Source organism: Zootoca vivipara, chromosome Z (assembly GCF_963506605.1).
Source record: "Zootoca vivipara chromosome Z, rZooViv1.1, whole genome shotgun sequence".
NCBI classification, from domain to species: domain Eukaryota; kingdom Metazoa; phylum Chordata; class Lepidosauria; order Squamata; family Lacertidae; genus Zootoca; species Zootoca vivipara.
The window spans coordinates 1,113,410-1,138,520 of NC_083294.1; the positions used below are offsets into that span (position 1 = coordinate 1,113,410).

Below are 25,111 nucleotides of genomic sequence, written 5' to 3' on the forward strand. Positions count from 1 at the left end.
TCTCAACGACGTGGATCTTGGGTCGCAGAGACGCGCCCGCCGCCCAGCTCCCTCGCTCTCCGCCTAGCCTACCTCGCTAGGTTGTTGTGCGGATGACGAGGGAGGCCCCGCGCGTGGGCTAAGGTCTTCGGCGGAAGGGCCGGTTTAAAAAAGCGACAGGGTCACCCTCTGGGCATGTGCAGAGTGCCGCCGCCGCCCTGACTTGACGGCCCCCTCGGCCTCACACTCACCGGCATCCCCTCAGCGCGCCTCTCTTCCTCTCCGCTCCCCTCGCGCTCCGGCTGCGGCGTCACCAGTCCGCGCCGAGGAACGTCACGACGCTCCGTCGACGTCATCGGCGCGCGGAAGAGCGGGCGGGGAGGGCGCAACGTCATCGACCCGCGCCGGCGTTGTCGCTCACTTCCCTCCACACCTCCGACAAGGAGCCTCGCGGGTGAGCGAAGCGCAGGCTTGGGAAAGGGAAGCGGTCCGAAGGGAATGCGCCGAAAGCGGGGACGGCTCCGGCGGCGGGCGGGGCCTGCGGGAAGGGGCAGGCCTTGGCTGACCCCGCAGGCTGACTAAGGAAGGGGGCGGGGCTTCTGTTTGCGGTGTGTGAGAGGGCGTGGCATGTGGCTGGGGGCGGGGCTTACAAGCGCTGGTGCTTCCATCTAAAGAGGAGGGCGGGGCTGGTGGGCGGGTCTTGTTTGGGGAGGCGGGGCTTAGGAGTGCCGGGGTTGGGGTTCTCCCATGGAGGTGGGACCTTGGGATTGGGACCCTTGGCTGACTCATAGCTCCTGGCTACGTCAGGGTCATAAAAGCCTATCACTGCCACGATCACCACAGAAGGGGTGACTCCAAAGGACTTTGCCCCTTTTGGAGCCGCAAGGGCACTGTTCCCTCCTATTATTATTGTTGTTGTTGTTGTTGTTATTTATTAAATTAGCATACTGCCCATCAGGTCGAAGATCTCAGGGTGGTTCACAGTATAAAGATACCTTAGAGTACAAAATAAAACTAGAAAGTACATAATAAAAACAAGTACAAGAACAAACCAAACCAATAATCCCCTCTCTCACACGCAGACACATTTAAAAGGATGTGGAATGTTAATCAGTCCAAGGCCTGGTTGCCGAGCAACGTCTTCTTCGCCTGGCACCTAAAGGTGTATAATGAAGGTGCCAGGTGAGTCTCCCTGAGGAGAGCATTCCACAAATGGGGAGCCACTGCAGAGAAGGCCTGTTCTCGTGTTTCCACCCTCTGGACCTCTCATGGAGGGATCACACGAAGAAGGGCCTCAGATTATGATTGCAGGGTCTGGGTCCATTTATATGGAGAGAGGTGGTCCTTGAGGTATTGCAGTCCTGAGCTATTTAAGGCTTTATAGACTAAAACCAGCACTTTGAATTGGGCCTGGAGACTAATTGGCACCCAGTGCAGTTGGGCCAAGCGTATTATGCTGAAACCATCTTGCCCCAGTGAGCAAGCTATCCCTGTCCAGCCCAAGCGCAGCTGAGCCATTCTATTCACCTCAACCCCAATTCTGCAGGAGCTTGGATAGTGAGTGGGTAGTGCCTAAAGTGCGTGGGAACTGTTTCATATGAAAATGTCTCCAGAAAACTTCAGAGTGAGAGTCTGTAACCGCCAGAAGGCTCACCCTCTGGGTGTGAGACATGGCAGGGAGCAGGTGTGCTCTAGTGTGACAGTGGCCAGGTGGCTTCTGTGGACTTTAGTAACGCTGTTCCCAATTCTGTCAGATGCCTTCTGGGATAAGTAGTTGTGGTAGATTTTGTTGGTGGACTTTTGTTGTCTGCATAATATGCGAGGAGTTTGGGGAGGGAGGCAAGTGGCGTAGCGTGGATTGCCAGCCCCTGTAGCCATGCAGAGTTGGGGTTGGTGGAAGGGAAGCAGGCAGAGTACGCATGCACATTCAACTGCTTCACTGTGTCTACATCACCCAGAAGATTGCAGTCATTTCATTGACCGGAGAGGTCACTTCCTGGTTCACATGGAGAAGCCGTTTTCAATGGAGCCCAGTGACGGAAGCATGCAGCTGTACTGGGGCAGCACCAGGTGTTGAAATTTTCTGCTCCTTGCAATTTTGTGCCCGGAGCAACCATCCCTGTGCCCCCCCCCATCGTACGCTATTGGAAGGGATCGTGGGTAGGAGAGCTATAGCTGTAGGAAGGTGATAGGTCGCAGTGGAAGATGGGGTTAAGGCTATTTATGTCTTGTTCCTCCCACAGATTGGTCCCTAGTTGTTCATCTTGGGGCATCTGTACAATGGCAGCAGAAAAAACACAATTTTAAACACCCAACAACTCTGAAATATCTAGCACAGAAAAGCAACCAGCCCAGCGCACTCATTAAACAACAATATAACTGAATGAAAACCCACCTCACCTATTATTTACTTGCCTTTCTAAATCACCTTGTGGTAAGAATTAATGGTTCTTTCCAGGGCACCTTTCAACAGGACATCATGGCTGGGCCTCTGAGATGCCTCTGGCAGTTGCCTTCCCTACTGCGTTACTCCACTTTGGGGGCTGCAAGGCCATCCCTGCAGGCCCCTCTGAGGGGCCTTTTGCTGCATGGCTGCCTGGATAACGGGGCCCACCCTCAGATGGTGCAGGCCAGGCACCTCGCTACCAAGAAAGCCAAAGGTGAGAAAGGGAGTCTGTGGACCTGAACTTTCCCCAATTATGCATTTTCTACTGATCACCCAATCCTGGTGCCTTGAGAGTGGGTGGGAGGTCCCAGTACTCACTATTCAATGGGAGTTGTGGCAAGATTGAAGCAGTTGTGTTATCGATTGATCAGTTATTGTTATTTTTTATTAGACCTGTCACTTTTTTGCAGATAACTTTCCAAGGGACTTAAAACATATTAAAAAAACAAATATGTTATAATATGGACATGTTCATGGAAAAACACGTGCAATTTGTAAAAAATGTATAGACAGACAGGTAAATAATGTTTTTATTCATCTTTTATGGTAAAGAACAGACCTTTTGAGAAAACAATCATTACAACAGTAAACAACAAATAATGTCCTGACAAAATTACAGGCTTTTGTCATGCTGTGTAATAAAGTTTAATTTGATTACTCCAAGAGATCACCCCACATTTTCCCAAGAGTGTTGGGTGGATTCCTGCCACAGTCTGAACAATGTGTTTTCCCTTTGTTATTTATCAGCCAATGCTGTTGACCATACTCTGGTATACCAAGAATCGATGATAAGCCCAATGCCAGTTTTCCAACATCTGACTACCTCCATATAGACAGCTGTCAAAGAAAGGCTAAGAGGTAATCATTAGGGTTGGATTGTAAGCCCAAGTAGTGCTAGTGCAGGAGACATTTCAACTGTTTTGTTATATATCAAGCTTATTTCTTTGAAGACAGCACTCCAGAAAGGTTTGATGATATCACTACACCACCACATATGGAAATATGTACCTTTGACTATGCATCCTTGACTGACTTCCTTAGATATTCAGGATAGTCACATCACTGTAGTGTCACGTATGCAGAAGTTTTAATGAGGATTCCCTGATTTTTGCAGAAACTGATTTCAACAGCCATCCAATTTTCACTGGAATTTGCACTTCTAGGTCCATTTCCCATGGCATTTTTGTGTATAATAGACTGCCATATTCTGGTGTTATTAGAGCTTTATAAATTGAGGAAGCCATGCCCTTAGAGAACGAAGAGAGGGTAACAAAGAATCTTAACAGCTGATTGAAATGGTACCATGACTATTTAAGGATTGGTATAAACAAAGTAAAAAAAAATCATTCCAGCAGCACCTTTGTTGGTCTAAGGTGCTGCTGGAAGGAATTTTTTTTATATTTTGTTGAAGTTTGTCATTGGTATGAGTTTGCATGCACACTTCTTCAGATACACTGAAACAGAAGTCACCAGACGCTTATATATAGTGAGAGGGTGGGGAGGGGTATTACTCAGAAGGGAGGTGGAAAAGGGTGAATGACTGACTGCTAGCTGTTGACAACTGTTAACGATTGCCATTGGTCTTACAGGAAAAAGCAAGGGTTTGGTATGTCAACTTTCTTACTTTGCAAGCGAGAGCCTGGTCGGTGTTAGGAAGCTGAGCTAGGGGGTCCCTTGGTCTGAGCTCACGAGGCAGTTCTTGTATTTTGTGAACCAGAGGTGGTGAGTCTGTGGCTGTCTAGGTGCCACTCCTAGCACCCCAGCCAGCACAGCCAGTGGGCACAGATTATGGGAACTGGTGCTCCAGTAGACACAGGAACCCCACCCTTGCTTTAAGCACAATCTTTTCTCATGGAGAATTCTGTGCAACCGAGGGTTTGCCACCCATCAGGAATGTTTGTTTGCACAGGCATCAATGAAACAAATAGGAGCTGTATAAAAACACAGCTATGCTCTTGCTGGTGCTCCCATTAGAAAACTGTTTTCGCGTAGTAGTAGGGCTAACCAGGGCTGCCTCCTCTGCCTCAAGTGTCCTCCTCTGGCTGTTCTGTCAGGTTGTTTCAGCGGGACACATGGGAAACATCTGTCAGTGTTTGGAGTGCAGCGACTGAGGCTTCTGCCTCTTGGATTATTTTGTGTGTGTTTGTTTCTGGCTGGTGACCTGTAGGTGACCTTGGAAGTGAGGGGCGGGGCTTCTGGTGAGTCAGTTGACTAGCTGTGGGCGGAGCTAGTCATTGTTTGGAAGGCAGCGGCGCGCGCCGTCAGTTTGACCCATCTTTTAGATTTTGGGGTAGCAAGTGTCACACATTCATTGGGCGGGACCTAGGCCTCCTCTTCATTCCCCCCTGACTTCAAACTTTTCAAGATGGAGGGAGAGGGAACAACCGTAGTCACCTGCAATTCCTGTGCAATGTTTGTGTTCTTGCCAAAGGATGTTGGCAGCTACACCTGTAACAATTGCAAGTTAGTTGCCCTACTAGAAGACAAGGTTGCCCTACTGGAAGGCAAGGTCCAGCAGCTTCAGGCCCATGTCTCTATGCTCCAGGGAATTAAAGAGCTGGAGCCTTCCTTGGATGCAGCAGAGCGCACTGTCTGCACCAAGGAGGAGACAGGGGACATCCCTGAGGAGGAGGTCAGTTCCCCAACACAGGAGCCAGATGTATGGAGGAACGTGACTCACAGAAGCAGAAGGCCCAGGGATCGCTCTGCTTGTTTAGAACTACACAATTGATTTGAAGTGTTCCCCTTTAACACGGAAGACAAGGAACAGACTCCATTTGAAGATGTCTCCCTCATCACAGTTGATCAGGAATATGAAGACGAGCAGCAAAGTCAGTCCTCCGGGAATATGCAGGTAACCTTGGAAGAGACAGCACATGGAAGAATTCTGACCAAGCCTATGAAGAGGCGTGTAGTGGTGATAGGGGATTCCCTACTGAGGGGTACAGAAGCAGTGATCTGTGGGCCTGACAAGATGTCTCGAGAGGTGTGCTGCCTCCCCGGGGCCAATATCAAAGATGTAACAGAACGGCTGCAAGGAATCATAAAACCCACTGACAAATACCCCTTCCTTTTGGTCCATGTGGGAACCAATGACACTGTAAGCCATAGCCTCCAGAAGATCAAAAGTGATTATGAGGCTCTGGGCAGGAAGTTGAAGCAATTAAATGCACAAATTGTCTTTTCATCTGTCCTCCCAGTTGAACGACATGGCCCAGGGAGAGAGGGAAAAATAGGAGAAGTGAACAACTGGCTTCACAAATGGTGCAAACAGGTTTGGATTCTTAGATCACAGTCTGCATTTTATTGAAGATGGACTTCTGGCAAGTGATGGGCTGCACCTCACAAAGGTTGGGAGGAATGTTTTTGCCATGAAACCTAAAAACCTCATCAGGAGGGCTCTAAACTGACGTATGTGGGGGAGGGAACAGTGGTCCTGAAGGTAGAAGTCTGTGCTGAAGATAATCATCCAAATGTCAAGGTCCAAATGGAGCAAACAGCACGCAGACCTAGTGGTGGGAGGAAAATATCCTTAAATAAGAGACATGGGGGAATGATAAATGGTCTTCAATGTCTGTATACTAATGCACAGAGCATGGGAAATAAACAAAATGAACTTGAGCTCTTGGTACAGCAAACTAAATACGACATAATAGGCATCACTGAAACCTGGTGGGATGAGTCTCATGACTGGAATGTAGTAATTGTTGTTGTTGTTTAGTCGTTTAGTCGTGTCCGACTCTTCGTGACCCCATGGACCATAGCACGCCAGGCACTCCTGTCTTGCACTGCCTCCCGCAATTTGGTCAAACTCATGTTCGTAGCTTCGAGAACACTGTCCAACCATCTTGTCCTCTGTCGTCCCCTTCTCCTAGTGCCCTCAATCTTTCCCAACATCAGGGTCTTTTCCAAGGATTCTTCTCTTCTCATGAGGTGGCCAAAGTATTGGAGCCTGAGCTTCACGATCTGTCCTTCCAGGGAGCACTCAGGGCTGATTTCCTTAAGAATGGATAGGTTTGATCTTCTTGCAGTCCATGGGACTCTCAAGAGTCTCCTCCAGCACCATAATTCAAAAGCATCAATTCTTCGGCGATCAGCCTTCTTTATGGTCCAGCTCTCACTTCCATACATCACTACTGGGAAAACCATAGCTTTAACTATACGGACCTTTGTCGGCAAGGTGATGTCTCTGCTTTTTAAGATGCTGTCTAGGTTTGTCATTGCTTTTCTCCCAAGAAGCAGGCGTCTTTTAATTTCGTGACTGCTGTCACCATCTGCAGTGATCAAGGAGCCCAAGAAAGTAAAATCTCTCACTGCCTCCATTTCTTCCCCTTCTATTTGCCAGGAGGTGATGGGACCAGTGGCCATGATCTTGGTTTTTTTGATGTTGAGCTTCAGACCATATTTTGCGCTCTCCTCTTTCACCCTCATTAAAAGGTTCTTTAATTCCTCCTCGCTTTCTGCCATCAAGGTTGTGTCATCTGCATATCTGAGGTTGTTGATATTTCTTCCGGCAATCTTAATTCCGGCTTGGGATTCATCTAGTCCAGCCTTTCGCATGATGAATTCTGCATATAAGTTAAATAAGCAGGGAGACAATATACAACCTTGTCGTACTCCTTTCCCAATTTTGAACCACTCAGTTGTTCCATATCCAGTTCTAACTGTAGCTTCTTGTCCCACATAGAGATTTCTCAGGAGACAGATGAGGTGATCAGGCACTCCCATTTCTTTAAGAACTTGCCATAGTTTGCTGTGGTCGACACAGTCAAAGGCTTTTGCATAGTCAATGAAGCAGAAGTAGACGTTTTTCTGGAACTCTCTAGCTTTCTCCATAATCCAGCGCATGTTTGCTATTTGGTCTCTGGTTCCTCTGCCCTTTCGAAATCCAGCTTGCACTTCTGGGAGTTCTCGGTCCACATACTGCCTAAGCCTGCCTTGTAGAATTTTAAGCATAACCTTGCTAGCGTGTGAAATGAGCGCAATTGTGCGGTAGTTGGAGCATTCTTTGGCACTGCCCTTCTTTGGAATTGGGATGTAGACTGATCTTCTCCAATCCTCTGGCCATTGCTGAGTTTTCCAAACTTGCTGGCATATTGGGTGTAGCACCTTAACAGCATCATCTTTTAAAATTTTAAATAGTTCAGCTGGAATATCATCACTTCCACTGGCCTTGTTATTAGCAGTGCTTTCTAAGGCACTAATATTTCTAATGTAGTAATAGAGGGATACAATCTATTTCAGAGAAATAGACCAAACAGGAAATGAGGAGGAGTAGCGTTATATGTCAGGGATGTGTATACCTGTGAAGAGATCCAGTATTTAAAACTTCAAAGCCAAATTGAGAGTATCTGGGTCAAAATTAAGGGAGAGAAAAATAACAGTGATCTCATTGTGGGAGTTTACTATAGATCCCCAAGCCAAACTGAGGACACAGATGATGCCTTCCTGGAACAGATGGCCAAGCATTCAAAAGGAGGTGAGATAGTAGTAATGGGGGATTTCAACTATCCTGATATTTGTTGGATGTCAAACTCAGCCAAGAGCATAAGGTCGAACAGATTCCTCACTGGCCTTGCAGACAATTTCATTGTCCAGAAAGTGGGAGAAGCAACAAGAGGATCAGCCATTTTAGATCTGGTCCTAACCAATAGTGATGACCTGGTTAGTGGGGTAGAAGTGGCAAGATCATTAGGTGGGAGTGATCATGCTCTTCTGGAGTTTATTGTTCAGCGGTAAGGAGCAACCAAGCATAGTAAGACTTAAATCCTAGACTTTAAGAAAGCCGACTTCAGAAAACTTAGGGAAACGCTGGGTGAGATCCCATGGACAGAAATACTAAAAGGGAAGGGAGTTTATGATGGTTGGGAGTTTGTTAAAAGGGAGATATTAAAAGCACAACTTCAGGCAATACCAATGAGACGGAAACATGGAAGATGCCTAAAGAAGCCAGGGTGGCTTTCTAAAGAAATTTTAACTGAGTTAAGATTTAAAAGGGATATGTACAAAAAAATGGAAAAAGGGGGAAATCACCAGAGAGGAATTCAAACAAATAGCCAGCACATGTAGAGACAAAGTCAGAAAAGCTAAAGCACAGAATGAACTCAGGCTTGCCAGAGAGGTTAAAAGCAACAAAAGGGGCTTTTATGGGTATGTCCGTAGCAAAAGGAAGAACAAGGAAACAGTGGGGTGACTTAGAGGAGAAGATGGTGAAATGCAAACAGGGGACAGAGAAAGGGCAGAACTCCTCAATGCCTTCTTTGCCTCAGTCTTCTCCAAAAAAGAAAACAATGCCCGACCTGAAGAATATGGAGCAGACCTGAAGAATATGGAGCAGCAGGGGAAACACAGCCCAGAATAAGTAAGGAGGTAGTACAAGAATACTTGGCTAGTTTAGATGTATTCAAGTCTCCAGGGCCAGATGAACTACATCCAAGAGTATTAAAAGAACTGACAGAGGTGATTTCAGAACCACTGGCAATAATCTTTGAAAATTCCTGGAGAACAGGCGAAGTTCCAGCAGACTGGAGGAGGGCAAATGTTGTCCCTATTTTAAAAAAGGGGGGAAAGAGAGGACCCAAACAATTACCGCCCAGTCAGCCTGACATCAATACCAGGAAAGATTCTAGAGCAGATCATTAAGCAAACAGTTTGTGAGCACCTAGAAAGAAACTCTGTGATCACTAAAAGTCAGCATGGGTTTCTGAAAAATAAGTCATGTCAGACTAATCTGATCTCATTTTTTGACAGAATTACAAGCCTGGTAGATGAAGGGAATGCTGTGGATGTAGCCTATCTTGATTTCAGTAAGGCCTTTGACAAGGTGCCCCATTATATTCTTGTAAAGAAGCTGGTAAAATGCAGGCTAGACAATGCTACCATTCAGTGGATTTGTAACTGGCTGACTGACCGAACCCAAAGGGTGCTCATCAATGGCTCCTTCTCTTTTTTAAAAAAATTATATTTATTGTCCTTTTCAACTTAAAATTTCCATTCATATCATCATCTTACATCATAATATCATATAATCCAACATCAAAAAGGAAAAAGAAAAAGGCAAAAAAGCAAAAAGGGGAAAAAAAGGAAACAGAAAAAATAAAGAAAAAAGCGAGCAAAAAGGAAAAAACAAAAAGTCAATCTAATATTCATCACATTATCATAACATTGACTTCCCTGCTCCTCCCTTCCCGAGCCTTATTTATAACCCCTATTTGGCAATTTTCTAGTTATACAAATTCTAAACATCTCCAATTATTCATAAAAAAGTATTCTAACTTATACAATTTAACAGTCTAACATATCACTTATCTGCTAATCCTTAAATTAATACCTTATATAAATTCTTTAAACCACATAACAAATTTAATTAAACCTCTAATTATACCCTTTAGCCTCTTGATTTTCACTAAAAATATTCTAACTTATACAATCTAATATTCTTTCACCTCAATTTACGATTTTAAAACCTAATGACACCCCTCCTCCACCGGATGACTTTCCCCTGGATATCCCAATCAGCTCATGTGTACAGTCCAAATCCAAACCATTTAATCGATCCCTTTATTACAATACCTCTCAACCCACTCCATCTCTCACCCACTTCAGCCCAGCTTCTTCGCTCCACCAACCCCTCTGCCAACCCCAGTCCTTTTTCTTAGCCTCCCAGTTAACATGTTCTTCGCCTGGTTCTTGCCTCCCCTCTCTCACTAAGGAGGTTCGAACCCAGGCCACCTCTTTGGTCTTTGACACAGCTTGATTGTTTTTTCCAGGAACCTGCTCTCCCTCTCTCACTGAGAGAAGCACTTCCTGGGAACCTCTATACAATACAGTTCCATTGTTGTAACTCATGTCCTGTGCAGCCTCTCCCACCAGTTGCACTTCGTTCGCGGTCTGTAGCTCCTCACGGTCTTCTTGTCTTGAAAAATTAAAGTTCTTATTTTCTAAAGTTTCAGTCTGTGTCTCAGTGTTATCAACGAGGAGAGGTTGGTGTAGGTTGTCCTTGCATAACTTTATAAGTCTTGTATATTCTTTAACTCCCGACATCACCTCTTGCAGTTTTTCCCACACGCTTTGTATCCCCTTCTCACACATCATGTCGATTATTTTGTCTATCTCCGTCCTTTGTCTTCTCAAGTTACAATATGGTGCATAGGCTGTTGTGTCAGAGAGAAAATCCTCCTTTGGCTGGCCGGTACATCCAGGCTTCTGTCACCCCGCTACCGGAGGGCTTGTTCTTATTTATATCCAAAAAATCACGGAAATCCAAACTAAAAGTCACTCACCTCCCCTTGGCTCCGCTTTCAGCTTACTTTTTAGCAAAGTCCAGAGTCCCGTTCCAGCGTTATAGCTGCAGGCTCGGCAATTGCTTGATGGTATCTCGTGGGGGGGGGAACGACCTCAGTTTTCTTTTAAATTCCCCTCCAGTGTCCAAATTCCTTCCAAATAATAAAATTTCTTTACTTGCATAACCAATTTTTCTTTCTTTGGAGGTATCTAGCGCGCATTGTCGCTGGCACGGAGCTTTACGCCTCAGAGATAGCGAATTGACCCAAGGCTCCGTCCCGCTCTGCCTGCGCACGTCATCCCCCCAAAAGGGGGTTGTCGGGCGGCGAACGGGGCTCAATGGAGCTCAGCTGGGTACCCACGTCCCCGAAAAGCCAAATTCGGGGGTTCTCCGGGTGGCCGCTTCGCTCAAGCGGCTCTACCCCCTCTCTGAGGCGCCGGGAACCTCGGAGCCCGAAAATTCCCCTCCGGTTCCAATGGCACCAGACCAGAAGTTCCCATCAATGGCTCCTTCTCATCCTGGAGAGTAGTGACTAGTAGGGTGCCACAGGGTTCTGTCTTGGGCCCAGTCTTATTCAACATCTTTATCAATGACTTGGATGATGGGCTTGAGGGCATCCTGAGCAAGTTTGCAGATGACACCAAATTGGGAGGGGTGGCCAATACCCCAGAGGACAGGATCACACTTCAAAATGACCTGAAGAGATTAGAGAACTGGGCCAAAGCAAACAAGATGAATTTTAACAAGGAGAAATGTAAGGTACTACACTTGGGCAAAAAACATGAAAGGCACAAATACAGGATGGGTGACACCTGGCTTGAGAGCAGTACATGTGAAAAGGATCTAGGAGTCTTGGTAGACCACAAACTTGACAAGGGTCAGCAGTGTGATGCAGCAGCTAAAAAAGCCAATGCAATTCTGGGCTGCATCAATAGGAGTATAGCATCTAGATCAAGGGAAGTAATAGTACCACTGTATTCTGCTCTGGTCAGACCTCACCTGGAGTACTGTGTCCAGTTCTGGGCACCACAGTTCAAGAAGGATACTGACAAACTGGAACGTGTCCAGAGGAGGGCAACCAAAATGGTCAAAGGCCTGGAAACTATGCCTTATGAGGAACGGCTTAGGGAGCTGGGTATGTTTAGCCTGGAGAAGAGAAGGTGAAGGGGTGATATGATAGCCATGTTCAAATGTATAAAAGGATGTCATATAGAGGAGGGAGAAAGGTTGTTTTCTGCTGCTCCAGAGAAGCGGACACGGAGCAATGGATTCAAACTACAAGAAAGAAGATTCCACCTCAACATTAGGAAGAACTTCCTGACAGTAAGAGCTGTTCGGCAGTGGAATTTGCTCCCAAGGAGTGTGGTGGAGTCTCCTTCTTTGGAGGTCTTTAAGCAGAGGCTTGACAGGCGTATGTCAAGAATGCTTTGATGGTGTTTCCTGCTTGGCAGGGGGTTGGACTGGGTGGCCCTTGTGGTCTCTTCCAACTCTATGATTCTATGAAACAGAAGGTTCATTTCATCAGCTTTGCTGGAGGCCCAGCTCCACAGGGCACCTGTCAGCTGCTCTTTATAAGAAATGGTGCCTGAGATTCCTGCCTCCCACCCACTTCCCTATCCCTTTCAACTTTTTTAGAGAGTAAAAATGCGGGGGCAGGGACTGTTTTAACTGGTGGCGGCATTTAAGCCACGTTGGGGCTTTTTTTTGCTGAAGAACTGGTTGCAAATACAGTGGTACCTCGGTTTATGAACACAATTGGTTCCAGAAGTCTGTTCATAAACTGAAGCGTTCATAAACTGAAGCGAACTTTCCCATTGAAAGTAATGGAAAGTGGATTAATCCGTTCCAGACGGGTCCGCGGAGTACTTAAACTGAAGCGTTCATAAACTGAAGCATGGGTGTAATTGGTTCCGGAAGTCTGTTCATAAACTGAAGCGTTCATAAACTGAAGCGAACTTTCCCATTGAAAGTAATGGAAAATGAATTAATCCGTTCCAGATGGGTCCACGGTGTTCATAAACCGAAAATTCATAAACCGAGGTGTTCATAAACCGAGGTTCCACTGTACTCTAAATCAGTGGTTCTCAAAGGGTGTGGCAGGAGACGATGGCAAGTGAACGCAAGGACAATCAAAGAAACATTTAAACATTCTAGCATAGTATAGCATAGTAATATTTTTTTGGGGTAAATACAACCAAAAACAGTATTCATGCCTCTCTTAAAGACCCTTGGCTATTCTCCTACAGATCTCCACGACATATTGTTGTGAACAGAGATTTTCAATGCTGACAAATAAGAAAAGTCAGAAAAAAGAAGGGCTTCTTTGTATTGATGAGGAGACAAGATTTTGTTTGGTCTTTATCTAATATAAATGAGATTACAGTACCTGGAAAAACCGAAGTTACACCTCACAATGAGTTTGTATACACACGTAAGATACATATGCAAGAGGCTCATTTATATTTTGGGAATGATTCATGTTCTTATGTAGCTGCATTGTTTTATACTTCTTGGATGTCCCACGATCATATTATAAAGTAGTTGTGTTCTATGTTATAAATCAAGCACTGCTAGGAGTTGTTTCTTTTTGTTTTTCAATGTATTTCTTACCAATAAAAAAATTCAGTGTGGTGCAAGCAAATTTTCATTCTGAAAGTGTGACCCAGAGAAAAGAGTTTGAGAACCACTGCTCTGAATAAATAAACAGCATTGCTTGTACTTCTCCAGCTAAAGGGAAAGGCCAGACACGGGTGAACATCAACACTTCTCTTGTTGAGGAGATCATTGGCTTGGATGAGGTGAATGAGGAAATGCGTTCTGTGGTCAAAACTCTGCAGGAGGAATTCAGCAAAAACTTGAGCATCCGCACCTCGCCAGGTAAGTCAACTCCTGCAAGTTTGCAGCACCTGCTCTGAAGCAGCAGCCCCCAGCTTCCCCACATTGCCATCCCAACATCTCCAGAGCTCTTCTCCAGACACAATAATTGATGGCTGCCTTGCAATTCTTAACAAAAAAATGCTTTGCTTGCCCTGAGCTTGACCAGGAAGCATCCCTTCCTGCTAATAGCTTCCTGCAGACAGTCATTGCAGAGTGGGAGATGTCAGAAGCATATAAGTGAACCATTTGCAGATGTGATGGCGAGGAGAATTGTCAGCTACCAGCGTGGCAGGAAAGGGGCAATTGCCACTAAATTAGCCTCTTGGAAATTGCCCTCAAGATGTGGGGAGGACCAGACTTACCTTGATGGACTGGCACCTTTGGCTTAAAATGGGGTTCTTCTGTAGTGTATCCCCTGTAGGGATCCCCTTCCTACAAACTTATACTAGTAAGTATCAATGTTTGCAGGCCACGAGAGCAGTCATTGCCTCACTGATTTGATGGAGTTGCTGTTTCATAAGAAGAGCTTGGCTGAATTATACAAAAAAAAATTGTGACAGCAGTTGAGTGCAAGCGCAAGACTTAGGCAAAGTGTGCAGTCCAGTGCACATTCGCATGAGTGCATGTCCCACTAAATCAGGGTTGGCAAAGTTATTGTGGCTTGGGCCGGTTCACGGTCCTGCAGACATTGCGGTGGGCCAGAGTGTGCGCACACGCATGCATGTGCAAAAGCTATTTCCGGTGCTCCTTCTGGTGTGGAGGAGGCGTGCGCAGCTTCCCATTGGCTGCAGGAGCTTCCTGCAGCCAATGGGAAGCCGGCCAGCGTCACGGAAGGCGGTCCCCATTCTGCTCTGCACTGGTTTGGCGCAGCACACAGGAGCCAACCGAGCAGGCGGCGGGGATCCATGGGCCGGTTAAATGACCCCCATGGGCCGCTTGTGGCCCATGGGCCTTAGGTTGCCAATCCCCAAACTAAATACAAGGTGAATTGATTCTGAGTAGACATTAGCATTGTACTGTAAAAAGTTAGACAAGCTGCCACAGAAACTGGCACAACTGTGCAGTCACACCTGCAGCTTTGGCTGTGTTAACGTGAATCCTCTTGAACAGTAGCTCTTCCTGCTCAGTATAATGTTTTGGTTTTTCTGTTCAAGCATTTCCATTTAAACATTTCCAGAGAACCAGTGGTGGTGCAGTGTTTAGTGTGTCAGACTAAAACCCGGAAGAGACCAGGGTTCAAATCCTCTCACTTGGCTGTGAAGCTCACTGGTTATGGCTTTGTGCCGGTCACTGCCTCTCGGCATAGCTTACCTCACAGTGTTGTGGGGGTTAAATGAGGAGGGGAGCGCCATGTAGGCCCCTTTGGGGGGAAAAGGGGGGTATATAAATGAAGTAAATAAAAAATACTTCATATTTACGGTATAAATATACACACCTGGTCCTTACTTACTTAAGTTTGCCTGGCTGGAAGCATTCTGGAGCAAGAATCTAAAGAGCAGATTAACAAAGGGCCAGAAGGGAAGTGTCTGAAATCACAATTATTGAGTTGTCATTCTGTGTGGGGCCCTGCCTAAAAAGAAGTTGGGCTGTTGCTACTGAAAGGAGCTGTCGGTTGCCTGACCATTTGTCTTTATAAAAGGTGAATAATCAGTCATTCAGCAGGCGGGGTTCTATCCAGCATCAGTCATACACAGTGAGGATCCAGTGACATCAAGCAGCATGGCTTTACGATGTCCATTCGTTTCAGTGGGGCTGCTCTGAAAAGACTTGAGTTGTACACATCCCTTAGATCCACTTAACATTTTAGAGTGGTTAATTGGTTAAAACGTTGAAATCCATGTAAATTAGTTACTTAGCCTCTGGTCTCTTTTAGCAAGGTAGGGAAGAACAACAGCCTACCTCGCATATAAAAATAGAATAAAATGAGAAGGAGCTGGTAGTCGGACAGTGGGGTGGAAAAAGTAGCTAGTCAGCAAACAGTGTCTCCATCAGAACAACCCCCTCCTCAGTTCAGGGGTGGGGGCCTTTTTTTTTTTTTGCTTTGGTTGCTGCCTTCACACTGTTCTGCTACTGTTGGTTTATTTATAAATATATTTGCATACTGCTCTATCATTTAAAAATCATCAAGGCAGTTTACAGCAACAAAAGCATAAAGCCATGCATCAAAACACTGAAAAGGCCATAGAAACATTGTTGGCCTTTGGTTTTAGATAGCTTAGTCTAGGGAACCTCCAGCTCTGGAGGCAGAACTGTAATGATGCCTCTTGCTTCTCTGAGTGGAGGTGTGTGTACTGTATATGTACGTGTAAGAGTACAAACCCCCTGACTTTCGCATGGTGGGAATGTAGCCTGATGTTCAAAGGGAGGAGTCAAATAATTGTGCTGCTCCCTTTTGCCTGTCTCTCCACCCACCCATTCACATCGCACGGCCCTTGCAATGGAAAAGGTTAACCACCCCTAGCATGGAGCTGCATGGCGTTTGGGCTGCTTCCATGCTGGCTTTGCTTCCAGCAGCACCCAGATGCTGACATGGTTTTGACGTGAATGTCCTTCTTGTTCCAGGGGCTCTGGACCACATCACTGTTGCAACTAAGGATGGGAAGTTGCCCTTAAGCCAGCTGGGGCAGATCTCCCTGAAATCCCCGCAGCTCATCCTTGTCAACATGAGCAGCTTCCCAGAGGTACGTGAACAACCCTGGGTGGACTTCTGCATGGTTGGCTCTTGGAGCGATTAAGAACTGCATGAGCCAGAAAGGAGACCAAACCAAGGCAGCCGTGGATTCACCAGGTGACCCCAGGAGCTGGACACCCCACAAGGGGCCAGTGTGCCCAGATAGGACTGGGAGAGTTCCTTGCATGAAGCCCTGAAGAGCCATTGCTGCCAGTCAGTGTAGACAGTACTGAGCTAGATGGACCCATGGCCTGATTCAGCATAAGGCAGCTTCCTATGTTCTCACCCTTAGCTGAAATGAAGGCTTAAGTATAACAGCCATTGCAGTTGATATTGTTCATCTTGCCTTTCCCACACTGTTGACATTTAGAGTTGTAAGCTCCTTGTGGGCAGATCCTTCTTTTGGTGCTTTGACAACAGTGAAAAACATGGTGAACTGCCTTGTCAGCACTGGAGCGTCTCTGTAGTTTTGTAAGCTTTCCTGTTTCCTAGGGTCAGAGAACCATAGGATTGTAGAGTTCGAAGGAACCCAAAGGTTCATCTAGTCCAACCCCTGCAATGCAGGAGTCAAGGCACCCATCCTCCATGACCCTAAAACATGCTGTGGATTCAGAAGGGACCCTGTTTCTTCCCATCTCCCCTTTTGTCTTTTCATCTGTTTTCCCTCCAAGAGTGAGTAATGCTGGCAGGGGCTGGTGCGAGTTGTGGTCCAAAGACTAGCTGGAAAAAGACTGGAGGAGAGGGTCCTGGATTAGATGGAGCCACGATTTGACCCTGCATAAGGCAGCTTCATATGTCTAGGTGGTTACTGCAAAAACTCTGGAGCTATATGGGGTGAATAAGATTTCCAGCGGCCAGGTTTGACTTCAGTGCTCTGCAGGATGTTTGCTTTTCCCTTGCCTGATGAAACCAGAATAAATTGTGCAGGGTAGGTGGGTTGTTTTTTTAAAAGAGAATGAACAAACTGACAACCCATGTCTGAGAGAGTAGAACAGACAGACAAACAAAAAAACCCCACTGCTTTTCAATCAACCTGGCATCATTTTATTACATTTGCAACATCAATAGAATAGTCACAGGCCTTTGGCAACTTGTGGAATTATATCTTTGTTTAAAAACTGAAATGGCTCAGAAGTTCAAAGTAATTAAATAAGACGATTGGTGCTTTTAGTGGTGGGTAGGGTTGGGCAATATATCAATACCAGTATATCATCCAAAACCTGTTTGAAGTCCATATTGTTAAAAAGGTTTCATAATTTTTCACCTGGCAATATATCACAAATCCTCTGTGTGTGCGTGTGTGTTTGTTTGTTTGCTATGCAAAAATCACCATACAGGAAAAACCATACCTCTACATAGATCATGATGTCTGAAATAAGAATGGATCTATCAGTATATCATGATGTTTAGCCAGTAATATATCACAATGTTGAAAACCAGATATTACCCAGCCCTGGTGGCGGATTACTGTTCAATATTGACTGTTGCTTGTAAAAAATAAATGAAAACAATAAAAAGTTAGTGGGGGGGGAGGATAATATTTTAGACAGCTTTCTTCCTTTTGCACAAATTATGCAGGGTGTAGAATACAGATTTTGAAGTTCAGTATGTAGACTGCCTGTGTGTGTACATGTATTTAAAAAATAGCCCCCCCCAACGCCAAAGCCACCCCCTCAACATTGCCTGTCAAAGGGGCTGTGTGCCTTGTCTCATCCCTGCCTGCCTCCCTCCCAGCTCTGGCTACAGATGGGGCTGGCAGCTTTCAGATCCTGCCTGAAAATCCACAGCTGTGAAAAACAGGCCTTGTGCTAATCCCCGTTATTTTCACACTTGCCTATGGTTGCAATGTGGAACGAGTTAAAATGATTTAACTCTTGCCTCTAAGCTCCTGCTGCACGCAAAGATCTTTGGCACGCAGAGTCAGACCCTGGAATCTTTCATCTGCTTTTGGCCTATGTCTTGCAAAGTCCAGAGTCTCCTTCCATCAGGATCCCCTTGGGTATTAACCTAAAAAAATAAAAATCTGTATTGCCTCAAACCATCAAAATAGTTTTGGTTTTCCACTTTTGGTTTTGGTTTTCTTCCTCCCTTCCTTAGCTGCTGACCCCCCCCCTCTTGCCCTCCCCCAATACCCACTTCACTGATACCTCAATACTGGGGATGAGGGAGGGGCTGCCGTTTGCAATCCAGTTTTGATCAAAGGGGCTTGCGCTGTTGTAACTTCCTGGTTTTGCTGGTAAGCGAACTAAATGTTTCCATGTTCTGTCAAGATGGATTGCTTCCATTGATGGAGAGCCCCGGCATTTGGTAATAATTATTTGCTAATTCCCTCCGCCTTTTTTATCTCAGGGTGCTTTTTTTTGTTTTCGTTTTTTGCAGAGCGCAGCTGCAGCTATCAAGGCGATCCGAGAGAGCGGAATGAACCTGAACCCGGAAGCAGATGGCCTGATCATTCGCGTGCCTGTTCCTATGTAAGCAACCACAACAGCCGTCTCTCTTGATTTGGCGACCCCAGTGGGGGAATGCGATCGCGCTGGCTGGCTTTCCTGGGCAACCCTATCTTTACACTCTGGGTTTCTTTTATGGAGTTAGCTGAAGGAATGTTTTCTATCATGTCAACCTCCCTCTGTGTTGAGGTTCTCTGGGTTCCCCACACTACCACTGAAGCCCAAGCGGTTGGAGAGAGGCCTTTCTCAGCAGTGGCACCCAGCCGAGGAGATTGCTGCCAGCTCCAGATTTCAGCATGCCTTTGGGCAAGGTGGTCTCTGTGAATCCCCTTCCTCAAGGGAGCCCGCCTCTTGCCTTGGTGTCCAGGACACATAGCTGTCCTTTTCCAGCTCTTTGTACAGCTGGCGCCCACCGAGCTGGCATCGCTTCTGAACTGACCAATGCCAGCAGTGAAGAGGTTTGGAATTTTTTGATGGAGAGACGCTCTTCCTACCCACCCACCCACCCCATCACCTTGTTTCACCACAAAACTTGCCCATAAAAGCTGGTTGTTTATGTTTTTACAGTGGTAACTCGGGTTACAAACGCTTCAGGTTACAAAGGCTTCAGGTTACAGACTCCGCTAACCCAGAAATAGTACCTCGGTTTAAGAACTTTGCTTCAGGGTGAGAACAGAAATCGTGCTCTGGCAGCGTGCTCTGGCAGCAGGAGCCCCCATTAGCTAAAGTGGTGTCTCAGGTTAAGAACAGTCTCAGATTAAGAACAGACCTCCGGAACCAGGGCTGGCCCTACGGCCAGGCTGGGTGGCGCAGGGTGCCATGGCGCCCGCCCACCGGCCGCTCTTCCGCACAGCAGCACCCTCGGCAGTAGTGCTGTGCGCTGAGCCCACCCGCCCGTCACACAGCAGCGCCCTCCGCAGTCGCGCTGCGCCTGCCCGCCCATCGCGCTGGGAAACGGGGGGGCCGCCGGAGGGATCCGTCGCACCAGGGCGCCAGAGGTGCTTAAGACGGCCCTGTCCGGAACAAATTAAGTTCTTAACCAGAGGTACCACTGTATTTGGTTTCTGTACCACCATTCCTTCCAAATTGGAGCCCTGGGCTGCATACAACATAACTAGAACAGCACCAAAGAATGGCGATTGGCAGTAACTTCCAGACTGAAGTTCCAGACTGAAGCCCTCTGAAACACACTTAATAATTTCGGTGTCATCAATGTAATTTAACTTAGGTTCTGTTCAACAGTATAGCACAATGAACAGTGCAATGTGTGCTATTTACAGACTAAATCTTACGGAGTCCAAAAAGCAGTCTTTTTAAAAGATTAGATTTGATTCATGGGCAATAGATTAATGGGTGATTAATGGGTGATAGACAGTAACTAAGAACCTCAGAAGAGCCTTGCCGGATCAGGCCCACCTATCCCAGCCTCCTGTTCGCACAGTTCTCCAGCCATGGAGGCAGAGCAGAGCCATCTTAGTCTTACCCTCCATTAATTTGTCCAATCCTCATTTAAAGTCATCTAGGTCAGTGGCCATCACGGCCTCCTGTGGGAGGAGTTTCACAGTTTCAACTATGCTACATGAAGAAGTGACTTAGTGGAACCTATGTTTGTAGAACAGTCTACCTCAAAAATAAGAATCTATGGGCAAATAGGAAAGGAGGGCCATGCTGGAGCCGGCCACTTTGGAAACTGACTGCTGGGCAAGAGGGGTCTTGGCTCTGGTCCAAATTTCAGCCTCCAAATTTCCCATGGATAGTAACAAGACGGTAGTCTTTGATGGCCTTGGAGAAGGTGACCAGACAGGATAATGTTGGGTATTAGATTAAGCATATCATACAGTGTTAGTCCTACTCTGCGTAGAACCATTGTAGTTGATGGCCGTGGCTAACTTGAGTACAGTGGAACCTCGGTTTATGAATTTTCAGTTTATGAACACCGCGGACCCGTCTGGAACGGATTAATCCACTTTCCATTACTTTCAATGGGAAAGTTCGCTTCAGTTTATGAACGCTTCAGTTTATGAACAGACTTCCGGAACCAATTGTGTTCATAAACCGAGGTACCACTGTACATTAATCTTATTAATTTCTACAATAACCATGCCATTGTTTAAGGCAACTCTACTTGGTCCCAGGGGACTCACAAAACCCCCTACAAATTAATTACACAGGCTTACATAGGGGAATCCCCTTGCCTTAGCTTTATACATACGTAGAAATTATGTCCCTTTCTCAGGGCAAAAAGCATGCCTGCGTCATCAGAGCTGTATGCCAGATTTGGTGAGAAGGTCAGCTCAGGGCTGAGTTTTTTCCTGCACAGGAGTAATTGACACGTTCTTCGTGCGGTCTGAGTAAGCAAAGTCGCCTATCTTAACAATATCCTATCTTCACACTCTCTTTTACATCTCTTAGGCTGTCTATCAAAGCATATGGTATAATTCCCACTACAAGGGTGACTCTTGAGTAGCAAGGATGCAGGCCAAGGCCCCCAAAGAACCCTTAATAAAAGCAACCTCCCCACTCGCCTTCAATCTTCCATTTCCCTGCAGCACGTGGTATGAAATCCAGCTTTTGGGTTTGGGCTCTGCAGCGAAGGCCTTCAGGGAAGCAATTCCACAGGCACATAGCCAAGGGCTGAGGGACCTGGTCTCCCAGCTCTTCTCAACACCAGCCAGCATGGCCTGAGGTTGGGGGTGAGGAGAGCTGGAGCCCCATCAGCCTCTCTCCCCACACCCCAGGTGAATGCAGGCAACTTCAGGAGAGATAAGCCTGAAATGCAAGCACGCATGGCAGAGAATGGCTGAGCATCAGCATTTTTGCTTTGGCCAGGAAGATCCTGTTCTGGTTTCTGCGACTCCTGCTCTCTTCTTCCTTTCTCTTCTCCCTGCCCGGTTCCCCCCCCCAACTCCCCCCCCCATGCAATCTTGAAGGAGGCTGCTATTATCCTCCTAATTGCTGAGGATTTCGACTGGGTGCACAGCAGCCTGATTGTTAACACACTCCCAGATCATCCCCTGGTTTGAATTACACAGGAGGAGGGAAGAGACCCAGGAGGAGCAGAAAGGAAGGAAGGCAGGTTTCAATGTTGCTCTCCCATCTCCTCCTTTGTCGCAAGGCCACACTTCTCCCTCTGTTACCCCATTTCCTGTCCCCAATTGCAGGGTGTTACTGGGGCTTTTTTTCGAGAACTTGCTGAGCACCCACCCAAAGTCGTTAAAAGAAATTGATATCTTGTGGCACACAAACTGTGGAACTCCCTGCCTATTGAAACCAGGCAGGTGCCTTTGCTCCTTTCAGTGCCTGCCTGCTCAGACATGTAGAATACTGCCATATGTTTTTAAGTTTTTAGTTCATTGTTGGTTTTACCTTTCTTAAAAGAGTTTTTACTGAGAATTTTATTGTCTTATTTTCCTTGTAAGCTGCTCTGGGTTTTTTTTGTTTGCTGTTAAAACAAACTTGTGGTGTATACATTTAATGCTTTAAATAAATAAAATAAGGCAGCCGGTGCCCTCCAAGTGATTGGGACTACAGCTTCCAACAGCCCCAGAAAGTGCAGGGAAGCATAGAAATTGCCCAGAACATCTTGAGGGCGTCAGCTTGGTGAAAGCTGCCGCACGAGGTACCCTTGCTCTTCCTCACCTGTCGTTCTTGTCTCCACCTCTCCCATGAAATTTTATCTCCTAAGCACGATTTTCCCTATCACTCAAGGCTTTCCCCCCACCCCATTTTCAGGGCCAACCAAATTTGCATCTGCCTACACATTCAGAAACCTTTCTAATCCCCTGCTCCAGTTGCCTTGTAGCAATTAGCCCACACATTTATTGAGAGAGGTTTTCCTGACATTTCCTTTTTATATTACACTTAATCTTATCGTTGCAATTTATTAATTGCCTTCTAAACCACCACCTCACAGCAGTTTACACATAAGATAGTTGAAAGGATTTAAAACACAGAACCAACAAATAGATTCAAAACAAGACAAAAACCCTACATGTAAGAGGACACTCATGGTAAAGACCCTTCGATCCAGCTGAGGACTTGAAAGTGCACATAGCAGGTGCCTGTTACATTGCAAATTGTCAGCCAGTGCAAATCCTGCAAGCAAGGACTGTGATACCTCGAGCACCGCATTTCCCCATATGGACCAACCTGGATCCTGTGATTATCATCTGAGGTCCTTCATGTGCCTCCTGCATGAGAATTTCTGGAGGGTGGCAACACAAGAACAGGGCCTTTTCTGTGGTGGCTCCCCGCTTGTGGGATGTTACATATTTTGGGGCCATGCAGAAACATTCCTCCTCTTCCAGGCTTTTTGTTAGTTAACCAATCTGGCCTTTAAAACTGTGGGTGGGGAGGTGTTACAGTTTTTGTTTATTACTATGTCAATGTGTTTTTATATTGCAAACCACCCTGTGATCCTCAGATGAAAGGCGATATGGTAATTTGATAAACAAATGCCATCTTCTGTACCAGATGCAGCCTCCGGGGGAAGCCCCAAGGGTAGCTGCACATGGAATACATTGCAGAAATCCAGTGGTGAGGTCAAAGGCAACCCTTTGCTTACTGTTGGACTAGGGTCACCCGCGAACACAGAGAGAATTTGGTCACTGTGGCAAAGCAGCTCACAAACAGAGCAAAGGAGTCCCTGAGGAGAGTTCGCACCGAGGCCATCAGCCAGACAAGGAAGGCCAAAAGCTCCGTGTCAGAGGATACCATCCGGTTGGTAGAGAAACAGGTACGAGTCGGTTGATGGGCCATTTTCTAATACTATATTATTATTATTATTATTATTATTATTATTATTATTATTAACTATTAAATTTAACCTTGGAACGCATCTGGACCTGCTCCCACATCAAAAGCCAGCCTGTCAGGGAGAACTCAGGAGGGGGAGAGAGTGCTGCTTTTGCACTTGAATCCTGCTTGCTTGTTTCTCACTGTGAGAACTTCTCCTCTGTGAATTTGTCTAACCCTCTTTTCAAGCCCACCAAGTGGCTGGCCGTCACTGCTCCTGTGGGAGTGAGTTCCATAGTTTAACTGTGTGCGGCATTAAAAAAAACCCACTTAGGTGAGATCTACACACATATAAAAAAACGCTGTGAAAATCCTTTTTAAAAAAAAAGTTTTGAAAAACTATTGAATTTAGAGACCAACTGTATCTGTTTCTGAAGAAGTGTGCATGCACATGAAAGCTCATACCAATGACAAACGTAGTTGGTCTCTAAGGTGCTACTGGAAGGATTTTTTTTGTATTTTGTTTCGACCATGCCAGACCAACACGGCTACCTACCTGTGTATTGAATTTGTCATAGCTCACTGTCATCATTTACTGTCCCATTTGTGTGATGCACTTTACAACACAGTTAAAACGTTTTATTTGCAGCTGTGTAGCTGAGCCCTTACTTTCATCTGTCCTGAACTTACCAACATTCAGCTTCCTTGGATGTCTGTAATGTTTTTATTTTTTTTAAGAAAGTTACCTGCATTCACACACTCTTCCCCCCCCCTTTCTGCTCTCGACCTGCTACAGATCCAGCAAATGGCAGAAGACACAGTAGCCGAAATGGAGAAGCTGTTGGCAGCAAAGACAAAAGAGCTGCTTGGTTAGCCTGCTTATGGGAGATTTCAAGCCACCTGTCACCCTGCGGAGTTTTCTGCCCATCACTGGACCTGTGTGGGTGCAGCATTTTGGCTTCCATCATGTGCGAGGCTCTTTGGATCGAGGCTGGATATACGATCATTCCCGCTGCCCTCCCTATGACTCTGGCATTGGCCAGGAAAATTGTGTTGGCAACTTCGAGGACAACTGGGGCTGATGAAATTAATACGGAGAAGGTTGCAGCCCCACTAAAACCTGGTTGACATAACCACATTGAGTGGTGTTTCTTGGCAAGAGAGAGAGAGAGCGTGCCTGATCAAGGGATTATTTTTCCCTGGGAGCAATCACATTTTGGATTGTCAATGACTGCTCTGGCCATTTCCACTTGCTTGCAAACTTCGTCAGAGTGGGAGGAGGCAAGGAGGCAGCAGAGGCCAGGCATCTTCACGATCTCGCTGGGAATCTTGTACATTAGGCTAAATAAAGCATCCCAGGAGTTCCTCCGTGTGATCTGATGACTCCTCCCCTGCTCTTTGTCCTTGCTGACGTTAGAGTGCAGGGAAGGTTACATGCAGACTTCCATAGCATAGCCGTTCGGGGCAGGGCAGCCTGAACTGCTGAGCTGGGTCCCATGGTTCCTGGTGGCAGCTCCCCTACTGCCTCAGTTTGCCAGATGGTGCAGTCCTGGTGCAGTCCACACACACCCCTTTATGGTAAAGCACGAGGCTGCGTGAGCAACTTGACCTGGTTAGGCTGCTAGTTTCAGTTTCTTGATTGCCTAGCCCTCATGGCTGCAAAGTTAGACCTA

General features: G+C 46.3%; 2 protein-coding genes across 4 annotated transcripts in view; one reads left to right on the forward strand and one right to left on the reverse strand.

The window, feature by feature from the left end:
- The window catches only part of RBM18 (RNA binding motif protein 18), a 16,317-nt gene extending 15,928 nt beyond the window's left edge, over positions 1-389 (reverse strand). The window contains exon 1 of one of the 2 annotated variants that reach the window (XM_060270640.1): positions 231-389. In XM_060270640.1, coding sequence (XP_060126623.1) covers positions 231-374 — 144 coding nt within the window. In that variant the 5' untranslated portion in view covers positions 375-389. Of the gene's footprint in view, positions 1-72; positions 185-230 lie in introns of those variants that run through there. The other variant, XM_060270641.1, reaches the window with a different exon arrangement.
- Positions 368-24,802, forward strand: MRRF (mitochondrial ribosome recycling factor). Of its 2 annotated transcripts, none has more exons than XM_035102477.2 (7): positions 368-433; positions 2,438-2,639; positions 13,437-13,586; positions 16,149-16,267; positions 18,637-18,728; positions 23,280-23,439; positions 24,235-24,802. In XM_035102477.2, the coding sequence occupies exons 2-7, from the start codon at positions 2,459-2,461 to the stop codon at positions 24,310-24,312; spliced, it is 780 nt and encodes a 259-aa protein (XP_034958368.2). In that variant the 5' UTR covers positions 368-433; positions 2,438-2,458; the 3' UTR covers positions 24,313-24,802. The 2 variants fall into 2 exon arrangements, with proteins under 2 accessions (XP_034958368.2, XP_034958369.1); XM_035102478.2 differs by lacking the exon at positions 368-433 and adding an exon at positions 3,173-3,283 and having other exon boundaries at positions 2,514-2,639.
- Positions 24,803-25,111: the final 309 nt, after the last annotated feature.

Excerpts from the sequence above, each read along its gene's own strand:
- MRRF (XM_035102477.2), top strand. The coding sequence starts at position 2,459 with ATGGCTGGGCCTCTGAGATGCCTCTGGCAGTTGCCTTCCCTACTGCGT. Across the intron at positions 2,640-13,436 it reads CGCTACCAAGAAAGCCAAAG|CTAAAGGGAAAGGCCAGACA; the intron begins GTGAGAAAGGGA and ends GTACTTCTCCAG. Across the intron at positions 13,587-16,148 it reads GAGCATCCGCACCTCGCCAG|GGGCTCTGGACCACATCACT; the intron begins GTAAGTCAACTC and ends TTCTTGTTCCAG.